At 36.7% G+C, this 21,688-nt stretch overlaps 3 protein-coding genes across 5 annotated transcripts in view; 1 reads left to right on the top strand and 2 right to left on the bottom strand.

The window, feature by feature from the left end:
* Positions 1 to 17: 17 nt before the first annotated feature.
* ss18l2 (ss18, like 2) lies at positions 18 to 6,012 on the bottom strand. Its single transcript, XM_008405535.3, has 5 exons — positions 5,969 to 6,012; positions 1,650 to 1,780; positions 1,421 to 1,497; positions 260 to 344; positions 18 to 180 (listed from the first exon to the last, which is right to left on the bottom strand). The coding sequence occupies exons 2-5, from the start codon at positions 1,716 to 1,718 to the stop codon at positions 124 to 126; spliced, it is 288 nt and encodes a 95-aa protein (XP_008403757.1). The 5' UTR covers positions 1,719 to 1,780; positions 5,969 to 6,012; the 3' UTR covers positions 18 to 123.
* An 801-nt stretch (positions 6,013 to 6,813) lies between these two features.
* Positions 6,814 to 14,030, bottom strand: lsm14ab (LSM14A mRNA processing body assembly factor b). Its single transcript, XM_008405534.3, has 10 exons — positions 13,681 to 14,030; positions 12,565 to 12,728; positions 11,839 to 11,983; positions 11,235 to 11,426; positions 10,895 to 10,975; positions 10,579 to 10,755; positions 10,202 to 10,358; positions 10,029 to 10,055; positions 8,666 to 8,906; positions 6,814 to 8,509 (listed from the first exon to the last, which is right to left on the bottom strand). Exons 1-10 carry the CDS (start codon positions 13,802 to 13,804, stop codon positions 8,486 to 8,488), a joined length of 1,332 nt encoding a protein of 443 aa, XP_008403756.2. The 5' UTR covers positions 13,805 to 14,030; the 3' UTR covers positions 6,814 to 8,485.
* A 2,697-nt stretch (positions 14,031 to 16,727) lies between these two features.
* LOC103462632 (transcription initiation factor TFIID subunit 4) overlaps positions 16,728 to 21,688 on the top strand; it is a 100,130-nt gene continuing 95,169 nt past the window's right edge. For all 3 annotated transcript variants that reach the window (XM_081605385.1, XM_081605384.1, XM_081605383.1), the window contains exon 1: positions 16,728 to 18,170. In XM_081605385.1, coding sequence (XP_081461511.1) covers positions 16,799 to 18,170 — 1,372 coding nt within the window. In that variant the 5' untranslated portion in view covers positions 16,728 to 16,798. The remainder of the gene's footprint in view (positions 18,171 to 21,688) is intronic.

The following is a 21,688-nucleotide window of genomic DNA, read 5'->3' as shown; positions in this document are numbered from 1 at the left end:
TTAAATTCCCACACATCTGGAAACAACTTAAAAATGGTCTTTATTGTGCACATGCTGGAATGAATAAAGTAAATTTTTATTTCTCTATAAAAGTCCTCTGACGTGAGAACTGTCCTCCCACAGTCACCGCGTCTCTTCGTGTCCATTAAGAGCAGGTGTTGACGCGCTGCTGGGTGAACACTGGGAACAAAGAGCAGAGTTGAGGATAATGAGCTCTCACTGCTTCACTCTTAATAAGCATTCAGTTTCTTCTCCTTACACTTGTGATGGGTGGAGTGTCATCAGGACTGGCGTCAGCTATGGTCGCCAGATAGACAATGTTGCGGTGCAGGATCTGTTGGTACCTGTTTCACATGCAGAACAGACCAGATTTACTGAAGGGCTATTTCCCTGTTTTTAATAACTACAATCTGCTGCAGCTGAAAATCAGATCCACTTGAAGGGATCAAGCTTAAGCTGATCATTTTATACCTGTTTAATCTTTAAAATACAGTTGGAGTTCTTTTAAAACATGTATTGAATTGAATTTGTGAAAACGAAAGCCATTTTAAGACTGGTTCCTTCACTACATTACATGTCGTTCAGTTAACACTATTGAAAGCATATATACACATAAAGAAAACAGGTTCTGCTGTAGGAAACCTTAAAGAGTAATTGCGAGACTTTTTTTTTAGACTAAGACATGGTCTGTCTTGGATGTAGCCTTAAAAATCCTATTTTTATGTCTGCACAAGTAGAATAAACTGTAAATCACATTCTGTATGTTACAGAACCACCAGGCTAAAGTTAGCTTCAGATTCTGCAATAACAGAGTGATTTATAACTCCAAAATAGGTTCATCTTAAGGTGGTCAGATATTCTCAAAGCCTTACACAATTGACCTTTTTTGTCTCAATAAATGTATTACAAATCCTAAACTATGTTTTTCAGAATCTGAAAAACAGTTTTTAAATAGGACCCCAAGAAAACTGACCTGATGCCAACAAAATCTCTAATCTGTTTGATTAAAAACAGCGGTGGGTAATAACTAGTTACATTAACTTAAATAACCTTTTGTGGTGGTGGGAGGAGGGGGATCGTTTAGGGGGTTTACTACACTATACGTTTGTAATATTGGTATGAAGAATCGCTAGTTTTAACCTACCCACTTTGAGTAAATTTACTGAATGAATATAAATATATTTTAACCAAAATACGTAACGGACACACTCACACTTTATGTTAAAGTGAGACCTCTTGTTTCTAGACAAGCTTTGTTTGTCTATCTGCTGAGCCTGTTGTGCCATTTACAGATCGAGCCGATCTTATATATAATATGCATTAAATATAATCCGTTCAAGTAATTCAATATTGAACTGGCATAGAGGTAAAGTCCAGTGTGCAGGGTCATGAAAATCATCAGCAGGCTGTTTTAACTTACTGCACACACTCCACAGCGCGTCCTTTCTGCATATACTCGGTGATGCATCTTATCAGCTGGTCGTTTTCATCCAGTAGCTACAGCAGAAAAAAACACAGGAGAGATAAAATAGTCACATTTACTGACCAATATGTCGCTACATTAGCTATGAATCAGCGTTTCAGACCAAGCAGGAAGTAAAACGCATCCTTGCTGACGCTTTATCAGCTTCGTCAGCGTCGCTTCTTACCCTCTGTATTGTTTCTTGGTTGATTTTTGCCTTCCCTCGGAGCTTCTTTGGGACAAAAACAATCGACATGTCTGAACTGTCCTTGTTTACCTCTGATGGCCGCGCATTTTCTTCCGCCGCACGTCTTCTTCTTCTTCTTCTAGTTGAAATTTAATGGCGGTTGGCAAGAAACTTTAGGTAAGCATTACCGCCACCAACTGATAAGGAGTGTGGACCACATGACAAAAACAAAACAAAAAAAACTATATCCTATTAAACAACTTACACTGTTTAAAAAAATAAAATAAGGCCTCATATCCTCTACTTCCTGAATCTTTTTGTAATAAATCAACAATATCAAATTTAATTTTCATACTACTAAGGTTTCTAATTAATTTATTTCTTTGCATCAAATAATTCCTACAGCTCAAAATAGCATGTTCCACTGTCTCATCTTCCCCGCAGTCACATTTCCCTGTCTGATGTTTCCCTATCAAAAATAATGACCTATTTAGTCCAGTATGTCCGATTCTAAACCGTGAAATAATTATCTCTTCTCTCCTTATTCTTTCTGTTCTTCTCATTTGACCAATATTCTTTTGAATTTTATATAACCACCTTCCTTTCTTTTCTTCTTCCCATAACTTTTGCCACCTCTCTCTTGTTTTTTGTTTAATTATACTCTTTATTTCTGTTATATTAAAACTAACATTAATATCTATCCTCACCCGATTAGTACTCTCTTTAGCCATTCTGTCTGCCATTTCATTCCCCTTAACCCCATGATGAGCTGGAACCCAAACAAAATTTACCGTTAGCCCCATCATATTGATTCTATAAAGTGTTTGTCGTATTTCAATTAATATATCTGGTCTACTATCTGATTTATTATTTTGCAGACTGAATAACGAAGAACTAGAATCTGAGCAAATAATTGATTTTACTGGTCTTACCTCTTCCACCCATTGAACTGCTAATAGCAAGGCAAGCATTTCTCCTGTATACACCGAGACGCCATCACTGATCCTTTTTCCTACTTTAATTTGAAACTGTGGCACAATAAATGCTATCCCTACCTTATTAGCTGTATTTTTTGATGCATCTGTGTAGATTTGTATATAGTTATAATATTCATTTAAGTGTTCTTGTATTATATATCTATTCATATTGTTAAATTTATCTTTGTTGTTCTTTTCTAAAAAAGAAAAATCAACCTCAGCATCAGGAAGTATCCAAGGTGGAACCGCAGATAATGGAACTGCCTGACATGTATCTAACTGATTTAAATTAATTTCATTAACTTTAGAGTTTATTATCCATCCAAAGCTCTTTAATTGTTTCTTTTCCTTTTCCCAGCCATGTTTAAGTACTTCTAATGTTGGATGATCATTTCTTTGTCCCTGTAGATTTGACCAATAATTTAAGGATAATTGATCCCTTCTAAGTTTAAGAGGCATTTCTCCCATTTCAACCTGTAAAGCTGCTGTTGAAGATGTTTTAAAAGCACCGGTACATAATCTTAAAGCCTGATGTTGAATAATATTCAACTTATGGAGGTTTGAATCTGCTGCTGAATTATAAACTATACATCCATAATCCAAGACTGACCTAATTAACCCAGTGTAAATTGCTTTTAATGATTTTCTATCAGCTCCCCACTCCGTTCCAACTAAACACCTCATTATATTTAATACTTTCCTACATTTATCAATTATTTTCTTAATATGCACTCCCCATGTCATTCTTTCATCAAACCACATTCCAAGAAATTTAAATTGTTTAACTCTTTCTAAATCCTGACCATATAATTTTAATTTAGTTTTTCCATAAACTCTTTTCCTTGTAAAAACCATTATTTTAGTTTTCTCTACAGAAAGTTTAAAACCCCATTTATACGACCATTTTTCTACAGCTAAAATTGCTCCCTGAAGCTTTTTAACAATAAATTCTAAATTTCTTCCTCTTTTCCACATTGCTCCATCATCAGCAAAAAGTGAAAATCCCATTCCACCCTCTACTTCTTTAAACATATCATTAACTACCACTGAAAACAATAACGGACTTACTATACTACCCTGTGGTGTCCCATTTTCTATATTCATACTCTGAGAATAATCCTTCCCTATCCTCACTTGTATTTGTCTTCCTTCTAGAAAATTTTTGATCCATCTAAACATATGACCATTTATACCCATTATTCTAATTTTAATTAATAATCCTTCCCTCCACATCATATCATATGCTCGCTCAATATCAAAAAATATTGCCACAACACTCTCTTTGTTCACTTGAGCCTTTCTAATTTCATGCTCTAAACATAAAACTGGATCCATTGTACTTCTCCCTCTCCTGAAACCACTCTGATAAGACGACATAAGTCCCTTCTTTTCTATATAATATGTTAATCTTTCATTTATCATTCTCTCCATTATCTTACATAAGTTGGATGTTAACGCTATCGGCCGATAATTTTCTGGTTTGGATTCATCTTTCCCTGGTTTTCGGATTGGAATAATCACTGCTTCCTTCCAACTTTTTGGTAGTTCCCCGTCCTCCCATATCCTGTTATACATTTCTAATAAAATATTTTTAGAAGACTCACTTAAATTACTAACCATAACATAACAAATTTGATCTTTTCCTGGAGCTGATAGCTTAAATTTTTTGAGTGCCCTATTTAGCTCATTTATTGTAAAAGACATATTCAATGGATCATTTGTATCTTCCATTTGTTGCAATAAATTCTTGTTCTCCAATATTGTCTTTTGCCTTCCTTTTTTTCCTTCTTCACTAATATTTTCAGAACTATGGATTTTAACAAAAGTATTTACTAACATTTTTGCCTTTTCTCTGTCAGTAACTGCTGTTATGTCTCCATCATTTAGTATTGGATATCCACTTACTCTCTTAATCCCATTCATCCTTTTAATTGTTGCCCAGACCTTAGAAATATCTGTCTCTTTCCCTATTGAATTACAAAAACTCCTCCAATAATCTCTTTTTGCATTTTTAATAACCCTTCTTACATTTGCTTGCAATTTCTTGTATTCATTCAGATTCTGAAAATTATGATTTCTTTTTAATAATTTGAATGCTTTATTTCGTTTCTTTATAACTTTAGTACATTCTGATGTCCACCAGGGCACCAACCTTCTGTCTCTTCCCCCGCCTTCCTTCCTTATAACCTGATCAGCTGATTCAAAGATAGCATTACATATAGAAGAATTTAAATCATCAATGCTACTGTTCATGTCTACTTTTAACATTTTTATTTCACTACTTTTCCTAAATTTTCCCCAGTCTGCGGACCTAAAAGACCACTTCTTTATCCCTTTTATACAATACCTCTCTATATTTAACTTTACTTCAGTCCTAATAGGATAATGATCACTTCCTATAGTTGTTTTATTTAAAACTTGCCACAAACAAACACTTGCTAACGAATTTGAAACTAATGTTAAATCAATTGCTGACTCTGTGTTATCTCTAAAATTAATTCTGGTCCCACTTCCATCATTTAAACATACCAAATTTTTAACATCCATCATTTCTTCTATTATATCCCCATTTTGATCATTATGATGACTCCACAAGGAGCTGTGCCCATTAAAGTCCCCACACCAAATAACTTTACCCTCTAGAAATACCCCAATTTCCTCCATTAAATCTAATGATAGTCTTTTACATGGATTATAAAAGTTGATTATTTTAAATCGTCCATTTACTGTCCAAATTTCAATAACTATATATTCTAACTCTCTTCCTTTAGCTAATAATCTAAACTGAATTCCTTGTTTAATAAATGTTATACACCCTCCTCCAGATCCTCCCTCTCTGTCTCTTCTAATGCTTTCATATCCTTTTATAACAAAATCAAGATTTGGTTTAAGCCATGTTTCTTGAATACATATAATATCTAGATCATCTTTACAATCTCTAATAAATCCTTTAAACTCCTGTCCATTTGCAATAAGGCTTCTAGCGTTCCATTGTAAGATGATCAGTTTTTATCTTCCTGACCTCCTACCTTTCCTTCTGCCCCTAACCTCGTATTTATGTGTTCCCAAGATATGTCCTTAATACCAAAAAACCTCTCTGCCCCTTTCACAATTATTTTGATTTTTTCTGTTTTGTGCTTAACTTGATCTGTACAATTAATTACATATGCAATGAACAACAGAATCTTTTCAACTGTTAAACTAGTTTCAGTTCCACTCTGTCTCTGATCTGTTGTTGGATTCGGTTGAACTTTCCTTATAACTTCCTTAGGTTTCACTTTTTTAACAGCTTCAGCATAACTTATATTATTAGTATCTTTGACTCCGCCGCACGTCTTCTTCGCCTCCAGAATTAAATGACTGTGTTGCATCCGCAGGATTAGCGCCATCTGCTGGAAAGTTGACGGTCAAACGCAGCTTCTCATTTCAACGTTTTAGTTGATCAGTGGCGCCCCCCCCCCAACAAAATATCTACCAGTTGTATGCGAAAATATGTCGTTAAAGCTTTTATGCAAGTACAAATGTATTTATTCTATTTACAAACACATTTCAATTAAACACCGTTCAGTTTTTATTTGTAGCAAGCTCAATTTAAAAGCAGAAAGGATAACACTAGGACAAACCTTTAGAAAAAGATGATCTGTCAGTAAATGTTAGTTTCACCCTAAGCCATTAAAAAAATTCCCGACAAATATACATATACATTTTAATTCAAAATTAAAAGAAACTTTTGGGAATTGAATATTCCAATGCAGATGTGCAAGAATTGCATTTTTGTTCAATTGCTATACAACCCTAGCAAATTATGTCAAATAATTTCAGATTAAAAATGACCCCTATTTTTAAAATCAAGAAGAAAGCAAATGTTTAACAAAGTTATTAAAAGAAAATAAAATCTTTCTAGTATGTGCAACCCATGATCCTGCAAGGAAAAGCAGGTATAATCGATAGGATTCAGAGATGAGACATCAATTAGCAGGTTGGAGATTTTGTAATTTTCAGTTGTTTCACTCTTCCTGATGATGGATTGAACAGTTTGATTTGTTCAAAAGTTGAGACATTTTATTACCCAAGTTTGGGAAACCAGGCATGCACATCAAGGCTTTGCGCAATAAAGCAATGCAAAAAAAAAAAAAAAGAAGGAAGGAAGGAAAAACTCAAACAAGAAAATAAACAAGGACGACATGTAAATTGTACAACTCTTTATTTTTTGTAAAAACTCAATTTTGATGATATCCCAAGAAAACAATTCCAGTGACTGGAAAGAGTAGCAAACATGAAAAATGTCAGTTATAACAATTTAGGCTTAAATCAAATCTTATTGGTTGCTGTTAAAGCCAATATAAAGCATTACTTCCACAGGCCATCGTGCATTTAGAAGTTGTTTGTGCGATAACCTTATAAGACATTTACTGCGCTGCCAACTTAACCACATTTGAAGAAAAAGGAAAAAAAAAAGTATCTATTCTCACCTTGTAGTGCCAGCAGTACTTCTGTCACAATGTAACATTTAAGTTAATGGGAGAAATACGAGGGGAAAGAAATCATACCACCATGCTCAAGGCACTCCCTACAAAGTTTGAGGATCGGATTTAAAAACAAACGAGAACCTTCTTGAAAGTACTGGTCGCCGCATCCAGCTTTTTGTCCCTTTGTTCACGAGTCGGTAAAAAAATAAATTCACTCCTGAGAACGATCACATTGACGATGCAACAAATGGAGCTACAATTTATCAGAAATCCAGTTAAAAATGCATCTGAACCCTCGTCAGACGTTTCCCATGTTGAGTAAACAACTCCTGTAACACTACAAGTGCTTCATTTAGCTGTGTGAATTGCTGCCTGACATAATGGGGGACACACCAATGAGTACGACAACACAAAGGGACGTCTTTACATAAACAACAAAAAACAAAACAAGGACTTAAAGTACTGAAATTACAGGAACGTACATATAAGTGACAAATTTTCCATTGAAGACTTTTTTCTTGGCAAAACAGCAAATTTAGGGAAATAGAACTTGTTGTCTTTTGCCAAGACGTAAGATAATTAACATATTTTCAACGTAAACACAGCCAAAATTAAATCCCTGTGCAGCTGAAGCTTTGTCAAACATACCGAACAAAAGAACTTTGATGTCTGCATTTGAAAGCTCTGGGTACCTGCAGACATCCAGCAGGAAAACAACTCATCTGACGCAGGAGGTCTGAGAGCCAACATAAGTCCAAAGGGGGGGACAAAAATCAGCTGGTTTGAACTAGTTTTACATTCATTCTTTACAAACAGTTCTGATTTATGATTCTGTAAAGCCTCACTACTTCATAGAAAATCAAAGATAAACAAAAAAATACTACTAATGAAGTAAAAACACTGAACACATGGCAACCTAACTGAGCAGAAAAACGCATGGTGCAACAGGCAGTGGTGACAGATTTGGTGCCGACAAATATCAAAAAGAAAAAAAAAAAAAAAGAAAAAGAGTAAAGCTATTGATCACATGGGCTGCAATCTGCTCACAGTTCCAGAGCGTACAGCTCCTAATATCGACAATATCAAAGACAACTTTAGTAAGAAAGGAATTCAACTGATGCAAAAGTACGCAATTACTCCAAAGCTTTGTATTTACATGTGATCTTCTAATTTTTCCAACTAAACTTCTGGAGAAAGAAACCAAAAAGTCTCAAGGTGGAGAGCGGGAGTGGGGCCGTCACCCCCTGGTGTCAGGCAGTCCACCGAGGTGCTGGTGTCCAAATAATGTCTTCATTCTTTCTGTCAAATGTAGAGACCACAGGAAATTTCTACAAACGGCATAATTTCATGACAAGTGGCTACAATTCTTGGTGGATCCATCACTGAAGTACTACGCAGCCACCTTGTTATCCTTCTGGAACAGATAAAGAAAAAGCACCTGGAATCAGCAAAAAGCTGATTCAGCTTTTCTTTCTACTAGATTTCAGTTGAATACGTTATGATAATATGATATATGACAATATAATATGAATATGATAATACAGCAATTAAGCATTCTTGTTATAGTTACCCTGTATTCAAAATCAGAGAAATCACGGCCTCCTCTGCCACCTCTGAATCCGCCTCTGAAGCCGGGCGGGGCCCCCCGCGGCGGCCCAAAGAACCCTCTGCTCGATGGCCGGCCCCGGCCTCCGCGGGGCCCCATGTACCCTCGCCCACGGAAACCGCCTCTTCCACGTTGGTGTCGGAGAGGGATGCCGAAAGTCTCTGCGTTCATTCGTCTCTCCTCTGCCCAGGTTGGCCTGCGCTCCCTGACACAAACGCAAAGTCGGCTCACAGTTGTTAACTTTGAACAGCAATAAAAAAAATTTAATTAAATTTAAAAAAAACACACAAAATGTGGAGGAACTGCTTGGTAACAGGAAGCTTTTGGTTCCAAATGTTCACATTTTGCTTTAAGTGACGGTAGGATGCAAAAGCAAAATAAGGATGTATTTACGCCTGACCAGAGTTTGTTTCCCTTGTTGGTTCTTTTGTCTTAGTGTTAAATACACTCAAGCAAACTCCGGTGCTGACCAAACAACCGGACTGAGACCCATTTCTTGAGGCGGTCTCGCTTCCAGGCGAACTCTGCTGCAGTTCGCTTCTGGTTTTAATACAGACCAGGATTAATCTGAACCAACTACAGGAATTACACGCCTTTTTAGGACTTCACCAGACACCACTGCTGGTAATTCTCGTAAAAATACTGTAGCTAATGCTGTTACTGCATGTAATGACTGAACTGAAGTCGCATCTGATCCGTTTTCTGCTTAGTCATGCTGCTGCCAGCATGTCGTGGGTCAGACAATGCAGATAATCTGGTCTCATTCAGCTTGCACCAGCATTTACTGACACAGTTATAAAATTTGAAATATTACAGTGTGAAACCTGCATTGTATGAGCTGATTTAAAAATTCAAAACGCTGTTTCAGTTGTAATAACAGGACAAATGTGCACCACAGAAATGCAGCAGCAGAACCTCCAGAGTTTGCTTACTATTTTAGTCTGTGTTCTGTCCCACCCCATCATTTCTGTCCAATGGGAGCAAAGATCATCACCCGCATTGCTTTGTTTACAAATTATAGTCCACTTGCAAAAAGCAGAAGAAGAAAACAAAAAAAAAAGAGCAATTTGAAAGCAAACAGCACAAAAAAAACATTAAATAAAGTCTGCTTTTGGTCCAGACCAAACAAGGGACTTTCCTTGAGTGAATACAACCTAAAAACCAAAAAAACAGCCATCATTTTATTTGTTTTAGCAAAACTAAAACAAATATAATGTGGTTATTCTACAGAGAAATTTTAACAGACTTCTGAGATTTGACTCGGTTCACCAGTTAAAAATTTGCCGCTGCAGTAAATGATGAAACTTAAAGAGAATATTTGACTTACCTTGGAAATCCGCCATCACCCGATTTGCTTGAGGAGATAAAAACAAAAAGTCAGTTGCGGTTTCACATGCTGAAATATATGAAGTTCATGAACATAAAGTCAAACCAGTGATGATACAGTTAAATATCAAGTCCACACAGAGTTGGATGCATCTGCTGTGTGAGCTGTCGTACCTTGAATCATCACAGGACAGGTTATCAAAGAAGGACTTAGTCTTGTCATAGTAGCAGGTGTTTATCGTAGCCTCCTCTTCCTCAGTGGCGCCCTCGTTGGCTGGATGTTCCGAGTCAGCAGTTTCTTCTCCGTTCAGAGCCTTTTCAGGTTTGTCATCTGTTAGTTGAAAGAAATCAGAAACAACACTTTGCTTTTTTTTTTCTTTAGCAGAAAAAAAAAAGAAAAAGAAAAAATGCTCATCTAAAACAAATTGTGTAATTATTTTTTAGCATTTTAGAGTCTGGATGATGCAGAGGGACGTTTGTATTATTTTTTTAAATAATGTGGCGTAGCTAACAGCTGCTGAATCAGACATCATCCTGAGCCGAAATGTTACCTTTCAGTTTCAGCTTGTTCTGAAACTCCTTGTCAATCTCATCCTTGTGAAACTGGGCGTTGGCAGTTTCAAAGTCAAAGTCCTCATCAAATTTCATGGTGCCATCTTTACGCAGGTTTACTCTGCCCCTGCTGCGGTTTCCTCTTCCCCGGCCGCGGCGGTTGGACTGAACACCAGCTAATACCAGGAAAACATTCACATTTAGAAAATAGAGCAAGTTTGACAAATATAACATTAAGCATGGTAAAATCTCTTGTTAACAATACTGCAGACGAAGAAAACTGATTCCTGTAATATTTGCTTAAGTTTATTTTACCAATTTGACGCCTGTTAGGATCCCGGTTCTCAACAGCACCCTGCTCATGATCGGGCTGGGAAGTCTTCTGAACAACAGGAGCTGAACAATAAACATTCAGATGCTCATCAGTGAAAACAGACACCAAAAATTAACATTTTTGCCTCCGACTGTGTACGCAATCTTTAACCGGCTTAGTGACATCTTCCTCTCTGAGTAAACTTTCAGACTAAGTCAGTATAGAAACGTTTTGAACACACGATAGTAATAACTTTAGGCATTTACAATTTATACTCCAGGATGAACCAAATAAATAAATATCTGGCACTGACACAAACATATGAGCTTGTTAAAGCCTCACCTTTCTTCTGCTCAAGCAGATCAGGGGGTTTCTGGCTGCCAGTGGCGGAGCTGCTGGGTTTGGCCGTCACTCCTGGCTGACTCCTCTGACCAACGGCTGCAGGCTGACCATGTGCAGCTGACGGGGGAGCCTGCACTGACGGCTCCACAGGGGCACTTTTAGCCAAAGAGTCCCGCTGAGGACTTGTACGTCCTACAAAGTAAAGGAAAAAGCAAATCTAAGTTGACGTTGATACAACTTTGTATTGGATCCGCTGCTTGTCTTTGCCCAACACATGAACGCCGAGCACAAATAAATGCAGATAAACTGTTACGCTGAAAGGCTTTCATTCTTTTGATTTGCTGCAATGCTATGAACAATGGAGGTGACTTTACTTTGATTGTGTCATCTATCAGACAAGTCTGCTTCACTAGTAAAAAACGCTAAAAGTTGTAATTTTGTGATAAAATCAGAGCCTCTTGTTCTTTAATGACAAAGTTTATACACATTCTCAACTACAAATAAACATTTCTTTGGTTATAGTGCATCCTGGCAACAAGATTTTGACTATAAGGAATGTTTGTCTTTTTTCTTCTTTTTTTTTCTAATTGTGACAGCGACTGACCTCCAGCAGATCCAAACTGCTGCGACCCGATTGGTGGAACGCCAAACTGGCTGTAGGAAGGAACCGGAGCCCTGCTGAATGCTGCATAGGAACCAGCTGACCGGAATGATGGTGCAGATGCTGCACTGGAGGTTCCAATTGATGACTAAAAAAAGTAAAGACAATTGTAAGAATACACATACGTTTTTAATAAATTGCTCAACAGTTAATAAAATAAGTAAATCCGTGCAAGCCTAAAATGACCAATACACCACCTTGCATACACTACTTATAAGCAATTTGATCAGTTGTAGTTGAAAAAAATAAAATCATGGTCTTTCTCTCTCTCTTTTTTTTTTTTTAACAGCAGATTTAATTTCATGATTCATATTTAATTCCTATAAATACATCTCATTCGTTTTGGCCCATTTAACACATCGTTTATTATCTCCATTTTAGGCACTTCGTTTTTTGGGGAAAATATCTATTTTGATGATCACCTTTTACATCCGTCTAATGTAAAGAGTTCATTGGTACATTTACAGTGAAAAGTGTAAAATAGGAGTGTGTGGCAACATGAATTTACTTTTAGAAGCAATATGATTTTGTTTTCAGTTCCTGAAAAATAGCATTTCTGGAGACATAACTTTCTTTTCTGATCAACATGGGTGAAGACAAAAGACGTTTAATACAGAAAACGTGAAAATCAGCATAATAAGCCGTTTTTCTCCACATAAATACACTTACCTGCACTATGGCAGGGTCCTGAGGAAGAGAGCTAGTGGCTTTGGGTGGCTCGCAAACTGTTAGGTCTTTTATATCGCTTCCTCTGAAGATGATGTACTCAAACACTTCATCCCGAGGAGGTATAGGCCTTTCTGTGGGACGGTCTTCAGTGCCAAAAGAGCGAACTGTTTGGAAATAAAATGCAAAGTTACAAAAATCAGCTACTATAAGTGAATCTGTGGCTATTATTTGAGCTGTGATTACTTGATTGGTAAATACGCTTACAGATACAGGGTACTCATAAAAGTGTCCTCCTGGAACACTTAGAAAGATCACAAATGTGATTTTTTTTTTTTTTTGAATGAATAAATGACTATTAGAAGTTAAAACAATTTCAATCCAAGCATTGATTTTTTTAAAAACTGTACATATTTGCTGATGAATGTTGTAATTTGAGTCACAATGTTTCACAAGTTAAGAGAGAAAAAACACTACAGCTCTTTGATTTCTTGTATTACTTCAAAGTCGTTTTGATGGTTGAAACATTACATTCTTTTGGTTTTACATTAAACTCTTGCTTGCATAACTACAACGATTCTTCCAATATTTTTCTACTAGAGACCTAATCAATAACATTTAAAAAATAAACAATGGATGAGGCCAGTCTAGAACATTCTTTAAAACTAAACACTGAATTAAAATGCAATGACAAGGTTCACGTTCATAATCTATTCATTGTCATATTTAAAAATATACAACGGCGAACCTGTTAAAAATTGTGATTAAACTTAATGAAAATGTTTCAGAGCATTAAAAAGTGACTTGTATTTCCCAATTATCTTATAAAAACTGGAAATTCGGACTTAAATACAATTCAAGGGGCAAAAAATGTTTTATAGTATAAATATGCAAACTGTTGAAACCATTTCTCTCTCAACGGTGGATTAAAGAAAAGGCCGAAATCAACGTAAACAAAAGAGATAGCGTTACCACAGTTTAGCTAGGCGTTAGCAGGCTAGCAAAATGCTAGCTAACTAAGAGAACTGCGTTAAAAAGCACATTGACAAAACTACTGTTGGAAAATTCCGAATTTTGCTCGAATGAGAGCTACAATCCTCTTTGGGTGGGTCTTCTTACCTTTAGCAAGAGCTACTGTCGAGTTTTCAGTGTCGATGGTGTATAAAATTCCTTCATAGCGAATCTCGGCCTTAGAGATTAGGCTAATTTTGCTGCCAATGTACGGCGTCCCTCCTCCGCTCATTTTTATCCGCTGAGTTAACTAAAGCGCTCGTTATCGAATAATATGTTTATCTTCCGACGCAAAATCAAATGTTAAATATTCTGAAGCAATGTTTCAAAACTGCATAACATAAAACTAATGAGATGCTATCCCTGAACCACATTCGTCCCGTTCCTTGACTCCTTAACACGACATGGCCGACTTCATTTTTGCTTCCCCCGCCGCTAAGGATTCTGGGACAAAGATTGTGCTCTAAAAATACGCTTCCTCTCTTTTAATTAGCTGCTCAAGTAAAACTACTTGGATTTAGAGAATAGTTTTGGACTTCAGCAAACACATATAATCAAGTAACTTCACCAATTTAAATTATTCAATAAAAAAGATAATTCGTCAATAAAAGTCAACCTATCGCCAGCGGTTATTGGACAAGAAGCGGGGTACACCATGGTCAGCAGTCCATTACCAGACATAAGAGACACACAACACCCAAACATTTTCATTTTGCAATATTTAAAAAATTATGTAATTAGAGAGGCAACATTTTTAAATATATAGGTGCAAATTCTGTTGTTTTAAAGACTAAAATGGAAATTCGGTTTTAAACCCAAACATGCACAGACATGTGTATTTTGCACTACAGGAGATTTAGACTGGTATAATTTGCACAACACTACAGTATTTATGTTTTATTGATGCCTTTAAAGCATTTGATCGTGTGAATCACCAAAACTGTTCGGCAAGTTAGAAAGCAGAGGTGTACCCAAATATCTAATTAGAATTCTGGTCTACTGGTATGGTCATCAATCAATGTTTGTAAAATGGGCCAACACAATGTCTGATTCCTTTAAAGTTGTAACGGAGTAAGGAAGGAAGTTTACTGTCCCTTACCTTTTTAACATCTACATGGACGAACTATCAACGCGCCTGAATTGTTGTAAACAGGCTGTATAGTTGGTGACCGCATAATCTCATGTATAGATGTATGTGTAGATTTTCTGTGTCATGCAATAATATAATTGCAATTTTAGTAAATCCTGTTTTTAGTACAGTGAGATTTTTCTCAAGATTGTGGAACATTGGTGTCATCATTTATTTGTGACTCAGTGAATGTCATGTTTTATTTATTATTTATTTTTTTTATTTTTATTTTATTATTTTCTCTTATTTTGTTTTACCTTTTTATGGACCTTTTAGGCCTGGAATAAAGATTGATTGATTGACTACAAAAGATTCAGCAGATAGAAAAAAATAACTAATTTATTTGGAGAAACTACACTCATTGGTTGTCAAAACATTTCAGATACAGAAACATGTCTTTTTCTTTGGACCATCATCACATTTTACAGTGCTCTTAAACATCATTTGCAGGTAAAACTACTCACTTGAAATTGTGGGACAGGTATTAACACAACCCAGTGGTGCCAAACACTGATTCTGATTGATTTCAATTGTCGTGTATAAAACCATTTTTACTCAAACTGATTTGTTTGGATGTTTTATATAGATCAATATCTCTTTAATAGCAAACAAACCCAAATTAACTTCTATGTAGTTACAGTGGGAGATCTGTAGTGAAGCTCAAATGTTTTCATGTCCACAACAGTTTTGAGTTTAAAGTAATCTTTCAATTTTAAAAGACTACTTTAAAATGAAAGTAAGAATGCCCCAACCAGACTCCCAAGTCTGATAGATAATTTGCAATGAGACAAAGATTAGGGTCAGAGCAAGGAGACTTTCCAACTTCAAAGACTTAAAGCCCCTTAGAAATGATAAATTATCAAACCACTGCAGAAAGATGGAAGGTTTCATCACTGTCATGCCAATAAACACTCTTTCTCTGATCACTAAGGGATATGAATGGTTTGTTATTATAATCAAATGTAAGAAAACATAAATATATTCAAAAACATACTTCTTTTACTTTTTTTTTCTTTTGGAAGATGTATGTTTCTTTTCATGTCAGAAACCATCAATTTGGTTGATTAAAAGAAATTCACACCCAAATTTGCTGAGGGTATCAAAAATTGGTAACAATGATATACTGCAAGACAAATATCTTAAAGCAATAAAAATAGGAATAGGAAGGTTTCCATCACCAAGGCATGACATTGTATTAGGGCCGTCAAAGATAGAACATTTTTAAAGCAAATTTCTGACAAAAAATCAGCAATTTTATAGAAAAAAAATAAGTACATTTTCAGTTTTTAAAAGTAATCAATTTGCTACAAAAAACTAAGAAATTATTTACTTTTGAAACTCACAAATGTCCATGTTGTGTCTAGAAAATTTCTGAGATTATTCTCAAAATTTCTGAGTCTTTTCTTAAGCAATTTTTGTCCTTTCAAACACAGAAATTTCTTAGTTGTTTCAAGAAAATGCCTGAGATTAATCTCAAATTCTTTGAGTTGTTTTTGGAGGAAATGTGCTCTTCCTTTTTTTCTTTCTACAATGGTCTTAATATGCCACTTTATCTGGGAATGAAAGACATTGAGATTTGTAGTGTATTTAACATAACTGCAAGTCAATGGCACAAAAAGTCAAAAGTCATATTTTTACTCTTTTTTAGGACAAATTGCTTATTGTTGGTTTCCTAAAATAATGGCCTAAGTTATTTCATTGCCCAAACTAATTTGGGTAAAAAAAAAAAAATCACAACTTTTTTCTTTCCAAAAGATGTTTTAGGCAAAAAATAATAATAAAATCACTTTTTTGCAAAAAAAAAAAAATAAATACTTAAACCATTATTTTAGGAAGGTGACAATAACAGATAACGTGGATAAATGAAATTCACACCCAAAAAGACAACCTGACCACATTCTATGCCATTTACCTCAATAATTTTATATAAAAATGAAATTAAAGCAGCAACAACAAAAAAGAGTCAAGAGACCCAGGAGGGTTAAAAAATCTCCCGTAGAGCTCCCCCTGATCTGGTGACGTTAGGCTCATTCCCACAATGCCTAGTAACACGCATGCGCGGTGCGGCCGCTATAAAGCTGCTATCTGCGCTCAGAGATGGCGGGCGCCTCCGACCCCCTGGAAGATATGCTCTTTTCAGAGGTGGATGAGAAGGCTGTTAGCGACCTGGTGGGCTCTTTGGAGTCTCAGCTGACTGGGCAGAGCAACTCCGCGGGGAAAGCAGACGAAAACGGAGGCGCTGGCTCTGTGGCCCCTGCTAACCATCACTTAGGAAAAACGCTCCCAGCTCCAGTGAGTACCACAACACTAGAACAACAACAACAACCTGAACGGCGGAATAAACCTGAGATGCACCAGGAGGTGAACTCTAAGGACGCAAGCCCGGATAAAACTGTCACCTCTGCGTCGCTGAGCTGCTCCTCTTCTTTTGGCGAGCCTACCAGCACTTCGGCTGGCTGTGTGAACGCCACTAGCAGCGGCATTCAATCACATGGAGCATCCATCACACCGCTGACTGCATCTGGCGTGTCAACTTTGGCATCCCCGCAGGACAGCATCAGCACCACATCCAGTCGGAGCGCCAAGGTGAGCCAGTGCACAGGTGAGGCGCCCGCGGAGGCCAGCGCACAGAGGAAGCGCGTCGCGACGCCGAGAAGGAGCCCCTCGGCGCGGATAAAGAGTTTGAACGGCGCAGCGGTGACGACGAGACGGAGCAGCATCACAGCGGTGACCGACAGCAGCATCATCAGCTCCGTGGACCCGGGCGCAACTCCGCCAAACTCCACTCGATCGGCCATCAACACTTCCACGTTCACTTTGTCCAACGCAAACCTCCCCGTGGGTCAGTCGGCTATTGCTCTGGACCGGGGGACTCCCACCATTGCCTTGCACAGACTCCCGAGTCACATCGTAGCCAGTATTGCCCAGAACGGCAACGGGACCAGCGTTTCGGCGCTGGTCCAGCAGGGTGCTCGGATAGAGCCCGCCACATCCTCATCTCCCACGGGAGATCTCAGCAAGGCGGCCACGGACACCGGAGCTTCCAAAACAGACGACTGTCAGTCCAATATTGTAACGCAAAGCCAGGTTGGTAGTGTGAGCTCTGTAATAAACACTGTATTACCGTCTGCTTCCTGCGCTATCACACCAGCAACAGCCACTACAGCGGCTCCTACTACCACCACCACAGTGACCCAGCCTCTGAGCTCCGCTACAACAGCTGTGTGTGCCACCGCCATGGCGACCACATCTGTCTGTGGAACTGTCCAGACCACAGCTGTGACCTCCACCATGAGCATGGTCAGGCCCACAGCTCCCTCTCCAACACCTGCCGTGGCCACCCCTGCACTGTCTCAACCCCGTCCAGGGGTTCCAACGCCTCAGAGGATAGTAGCCCCCCAGCTGATTGTCAGACCTTCACAACAGCAGACCACCATTCAGCTTCCCCCTGGCTTTACCATCCCACAGGGTAAGGTTTTATTTTGGAGGGTTGGAGAGAATGTGCTTTTTTTCTTCTTCTTGGTGTGCAGTGTGTTTAGTGATTTCTTGAGAATAGGGACAAAACAGGTCCCATGGATAAAGCACAAAATTTGAATAAAATATACACAAAATATAATTTTTTCAAATATCTGACTAAACTAACCTGGGTCATGTGAGCACAACAATGTATATTTTCCTGGAGTTTGCTGGATATTTTTTTTATTTTAAACATTGTAGTCGGTGGATGATGCCTGAAAAAGCCTTTGTCCAGGAGCGGAACTCAATACATTATAATACTTTAAAACTATTAAAGAAATACTAAAATTATATATTATGACAATTAAGTATAAGTAGTCATATAAATAATTATAAAAGTATAAATAAATTGAATTAAAAATAATTTTTAAATATTTTCCAACTCCATTGAAATTTGTCCTTAGTTTTTGTCAATACCGTCAGAAATGAAAAGAATGTAAAAAAAAAAAAAAAAAAAAAAAAAAAAAAATCAGGCATTATTGGGGGGCACCAGAACTTCTGAGGACCCCAAGACCACTTCCTTTCTCTTCCTTTGCTAAGAGGGCTAGTTAGCTCTGGTTAGCTTATGTTATTCTTTAGTTTTTCTTCTTTTTATTCCTATGTTGTTTGTCACAACCATGATGTGTCAACACCATAAATGACAATTTACAAAACTTTGGTGAAATTTTGTGAAATAAAAGCTTAATTTTGGTATATTATAAAGATTTCCTGGACCTGATGAACTACAACATGGCCTCCTTAGGAATAACATCATATAAATTGAGGTAGTTTGGCTTTTTGTCAACTCCATCAGTTTTTGTGACTCTTTCAGTGACATTTTTGTCAAATCTCACTTAAATGTGCAATTAATTCTTTTTAATGTATTTTACATAAATTGCATTACTTCACATGCACCAAGTTTTTCATTTTACTCACTAGTTTGACACCACCTTCAGTTCTGCGTCAACTCCGTCATGCAGTGTCAACACCGTCAGATGGACTTTTTGTTGTTTTTTGTTTTAAATAATATTTATGTTGTTTCTTGAGAAGCATTTGTCTGTAAAATGAGCAAAAATATCACTAACAGGGTCATTAAAAATTATTTTTTATGTATTTTTGTCAGATGGTGATGACAACGTTCTAGGTCAGGTCGATTAAAAATGTAATTTTTTTAAAAAAAAATGTTGCAACTGGGAGCCTGTACCTTAGCATCTTTACATTTCCAAAACATTATTTGTCATATTTGCATACATAAGGTTGAGAAATAACAAAAAAAATAATAGGAAAATTAAAACCCATTTTGCCCCTATTCTCAAGAATCACTGGTAAACGTTATTAAGCCTTGTTCTCCACGATTATCGTCTTCCCTTGTAAATATGTATACTAAACTATTTGAAGGTGATTTAATTTGAAAATGAAGACGCACCTGCTGCTTTGAAAGTGCAAGTATAGTCAACTAGAGCATTGTTTTGGTTTTAAAGTTTATCGAGTTGATTTAACAACAAAAGGCAATTGTCTAAATCACGGGTGAGCATTTATGGTATAGTTTATCATTTATTGCATGAATTTTGATTTATCATTGTCATGATAAATTCCAAACCCTCTCTTTTGTCAAGATTGCTTTTTTACTATTTCCTCCACTATTTTATTTTTATTGTTTGTCCAAAAAGAGTCTCAAAAAATCTAAATAAATTTGAAAATAGAATTAAATGCAGTTACTTTGTGCAGTTTAGTGATAAATCACACTTCTTTACGTGACTGGTATCCAAAAGAAGTGTATTAAATATCCACTTCTTTTAAATTATAGCTGTGTGTTTCAAGAGCAGAGCATTTGTGTTTATGGAGCCATGCAGTTAGCTACAAAAGAGATCAATAGTCCTTATCATCATTTTTTATTGTTATTAAAACACTGGCACAATATTTTGTGATAAAACTAAGTCCATATCGCCCACCTCTCGTCTAAACATTTTTTTTAAGATCTGATAGCTCATTAACCTTCAATTGTTAGTAGTTATCACTTAGTACTGTAATTTACACCAAATAATTATTTCACATTATGCAAGAAATCTGCTGTCACCTAGCTAAACAAGGGCACTTTTCTGTATTACTTTTACTCACATTATCAATTTAAAATAACTACTTGTTTAGACAGTGTTTTAGATTTTGAATCAACTTGGATGAGCAAAATATCTGATAATGCTATTTGTCTAGAATCATTGTAAATTTAGCTCAAACATTTGGTTCAAACAGAACAATAGCAATAGAAGAAAAATGTCCTCAACTATTGCTAACTGACAGATGCATTAAAATGAACATTTCCTTTAAACACACACACGGCATGTCAATGTAACACACTTCCATCTCACTCACTGCAACACAGGATACAAAAACATGCCGCTAAGCATATTGGGAAATGGCTCCCACTCCTTCCTTTTTCTCCTTTCAGTTATTTTTACAACTGAAAGAAAAAAAAACAAACTTTGTTTACTCAAAGTTTTTTTTGAGTAAACCAAAAATGTCATTTTGTGGGGAATAAAAAGTCAACACAACTTACTACTGTGAGTTTATTTTTCATAAACTCACATTTAAGTTAAAAATCTAACACTTGCAAGATTCCCTTTACTTAATGAGTAGAAGTTAGTGGACACAACTAAATGCAACTAAAATGTTTTGCAGTGCACCCGGCATGAGTATAAATTGATCTTTTGTTGTTGCCCCTCAAAGAAAACTATTGCCCCTCCTAACAGTTCATGTAAAACAGCGGTTCTCAAACTTTCCATAGAAAATCCACAGTAGTTGCTTTTGTTATCAGTGTTGTGGCTACCAGCCCAAGGTGCCATGCCTTTTGGCAGGGGAGGCATGTAGCATAAGCTTTATAAAGGTTGTAGACTGTGAATGGCTAATACTGTAAAAACTGCTAAAATTGAATGACTGTTTTCAGTTGTTGTTTTTTTTGGCCCCATTTGATCAAATCTAGTCCAAAAATGGAAAAAAAATACTTGGACTGGTTAAACCTGAATTGGATTATTCACTTTTTTAGACTACGTTTGAGATTTACAAGACCTTTGGGCTATCCAGGGTTGAAGGAGAGTGGTTCAAAGACAGAGGATTGCCCAGGGTGCCATTAATGAAATGCCTCTGCACGTAATACCTCACTACATCCAAAGTTTTGCCTTACTGACTTTTTCATTTGTTCTGTTTTGCCATAAAAACAGAAAAGCATTCCTATCCATTTATACATGCTTAAAGTAAAACAAAATAAGCAGGAAGGCGCCCTAAAGTCAGGAAACAAGATTTTCTTCCAACCCTGACCTCAACATCCAATTTAGCCGATCTGCATGTAAAATAAGGTGATAATTGCAGTAATAAAGGCAATTTGTTCTTCTACAGTGTGTATCTCATTGACATTTTTTCAGCACACTAATTTAGCAAAGACGTAACTTTAATGCTTAATGACATAGAATAAAGAGGTGTCATTTGTTATTAGTTTGT

The sequence above is a fragment of the Poecilia reticulata genome, chromosome 3, assembly GCF_904066995.2.
Source record: "Poecilia reticulata chromosome 3, P_reticulata-male-v2, whole genome shotgun sequence".
Taxonomy (NCBI): domain Eukaryota; kingdom Metazoa; phylum Chordata; class Actinopteri; order Cyprinodontiformes; family Poeciliidae; genus Poecilia; species Poecilia reticulata.
The sequence above is the reverse complement of the archived record's forward strand: the minus strand, read 5'-3'. Positions and strand labels throughout refer to the sequence as shown.

What these genes read in the sequence shown, in the direction of transcription:
- ss18l2 (XM_008405535.3), bottom strand. Translation starts at nt 1,718, where the DNA reads ATGTCGATTGTTTTTGTCCCAAAGAAGCTCCGAGGGAAGGCAAAAATC. An exon ending in CGCGCTGTGGAGTGTGTGCA is followed by an intron (nt 345 to 1,420) that starts GTAAGTTAAAAC and finishes CATGTGAAACAG; the next exon opens with GTACCAACAGATCCTGCACC. An exon ending in ACACTCCACCCATCACAAGT is followed by an intron (nt 181 to 259) that starts GTAAGGAGAAGA and finishes CTTTGTTCCCAG; the next exon opens with TGTTCACCCAGCAGCGCGTC.
- lsm14ab (XM_008405534.3), bottom strand. Translation starts at nt 13,804, where the DNA reads ATGAGCGGAGGAGGGACGCCGTACATTGGCAGCAAAATTAGCCTAATC. An exon ending in GACAGTAGCTCTTGCTAAAG is followed by an intron (nt 12,729 to 13,680) that starts GTAAGAAGACCC and finishes ATTTCCAAACAG; the next exon opens with TTCGCTCTTTTGGCACTGAA. An exon ending in GCAGTTTGGATCTGCTGGAG is followed by an intron (nt 11,427 to 11,838) that starts GTCAGTCGCTGT and finishes TTTACTTTGTAG; the next exon opens with GACGTACAAGTCCTCAGCGG.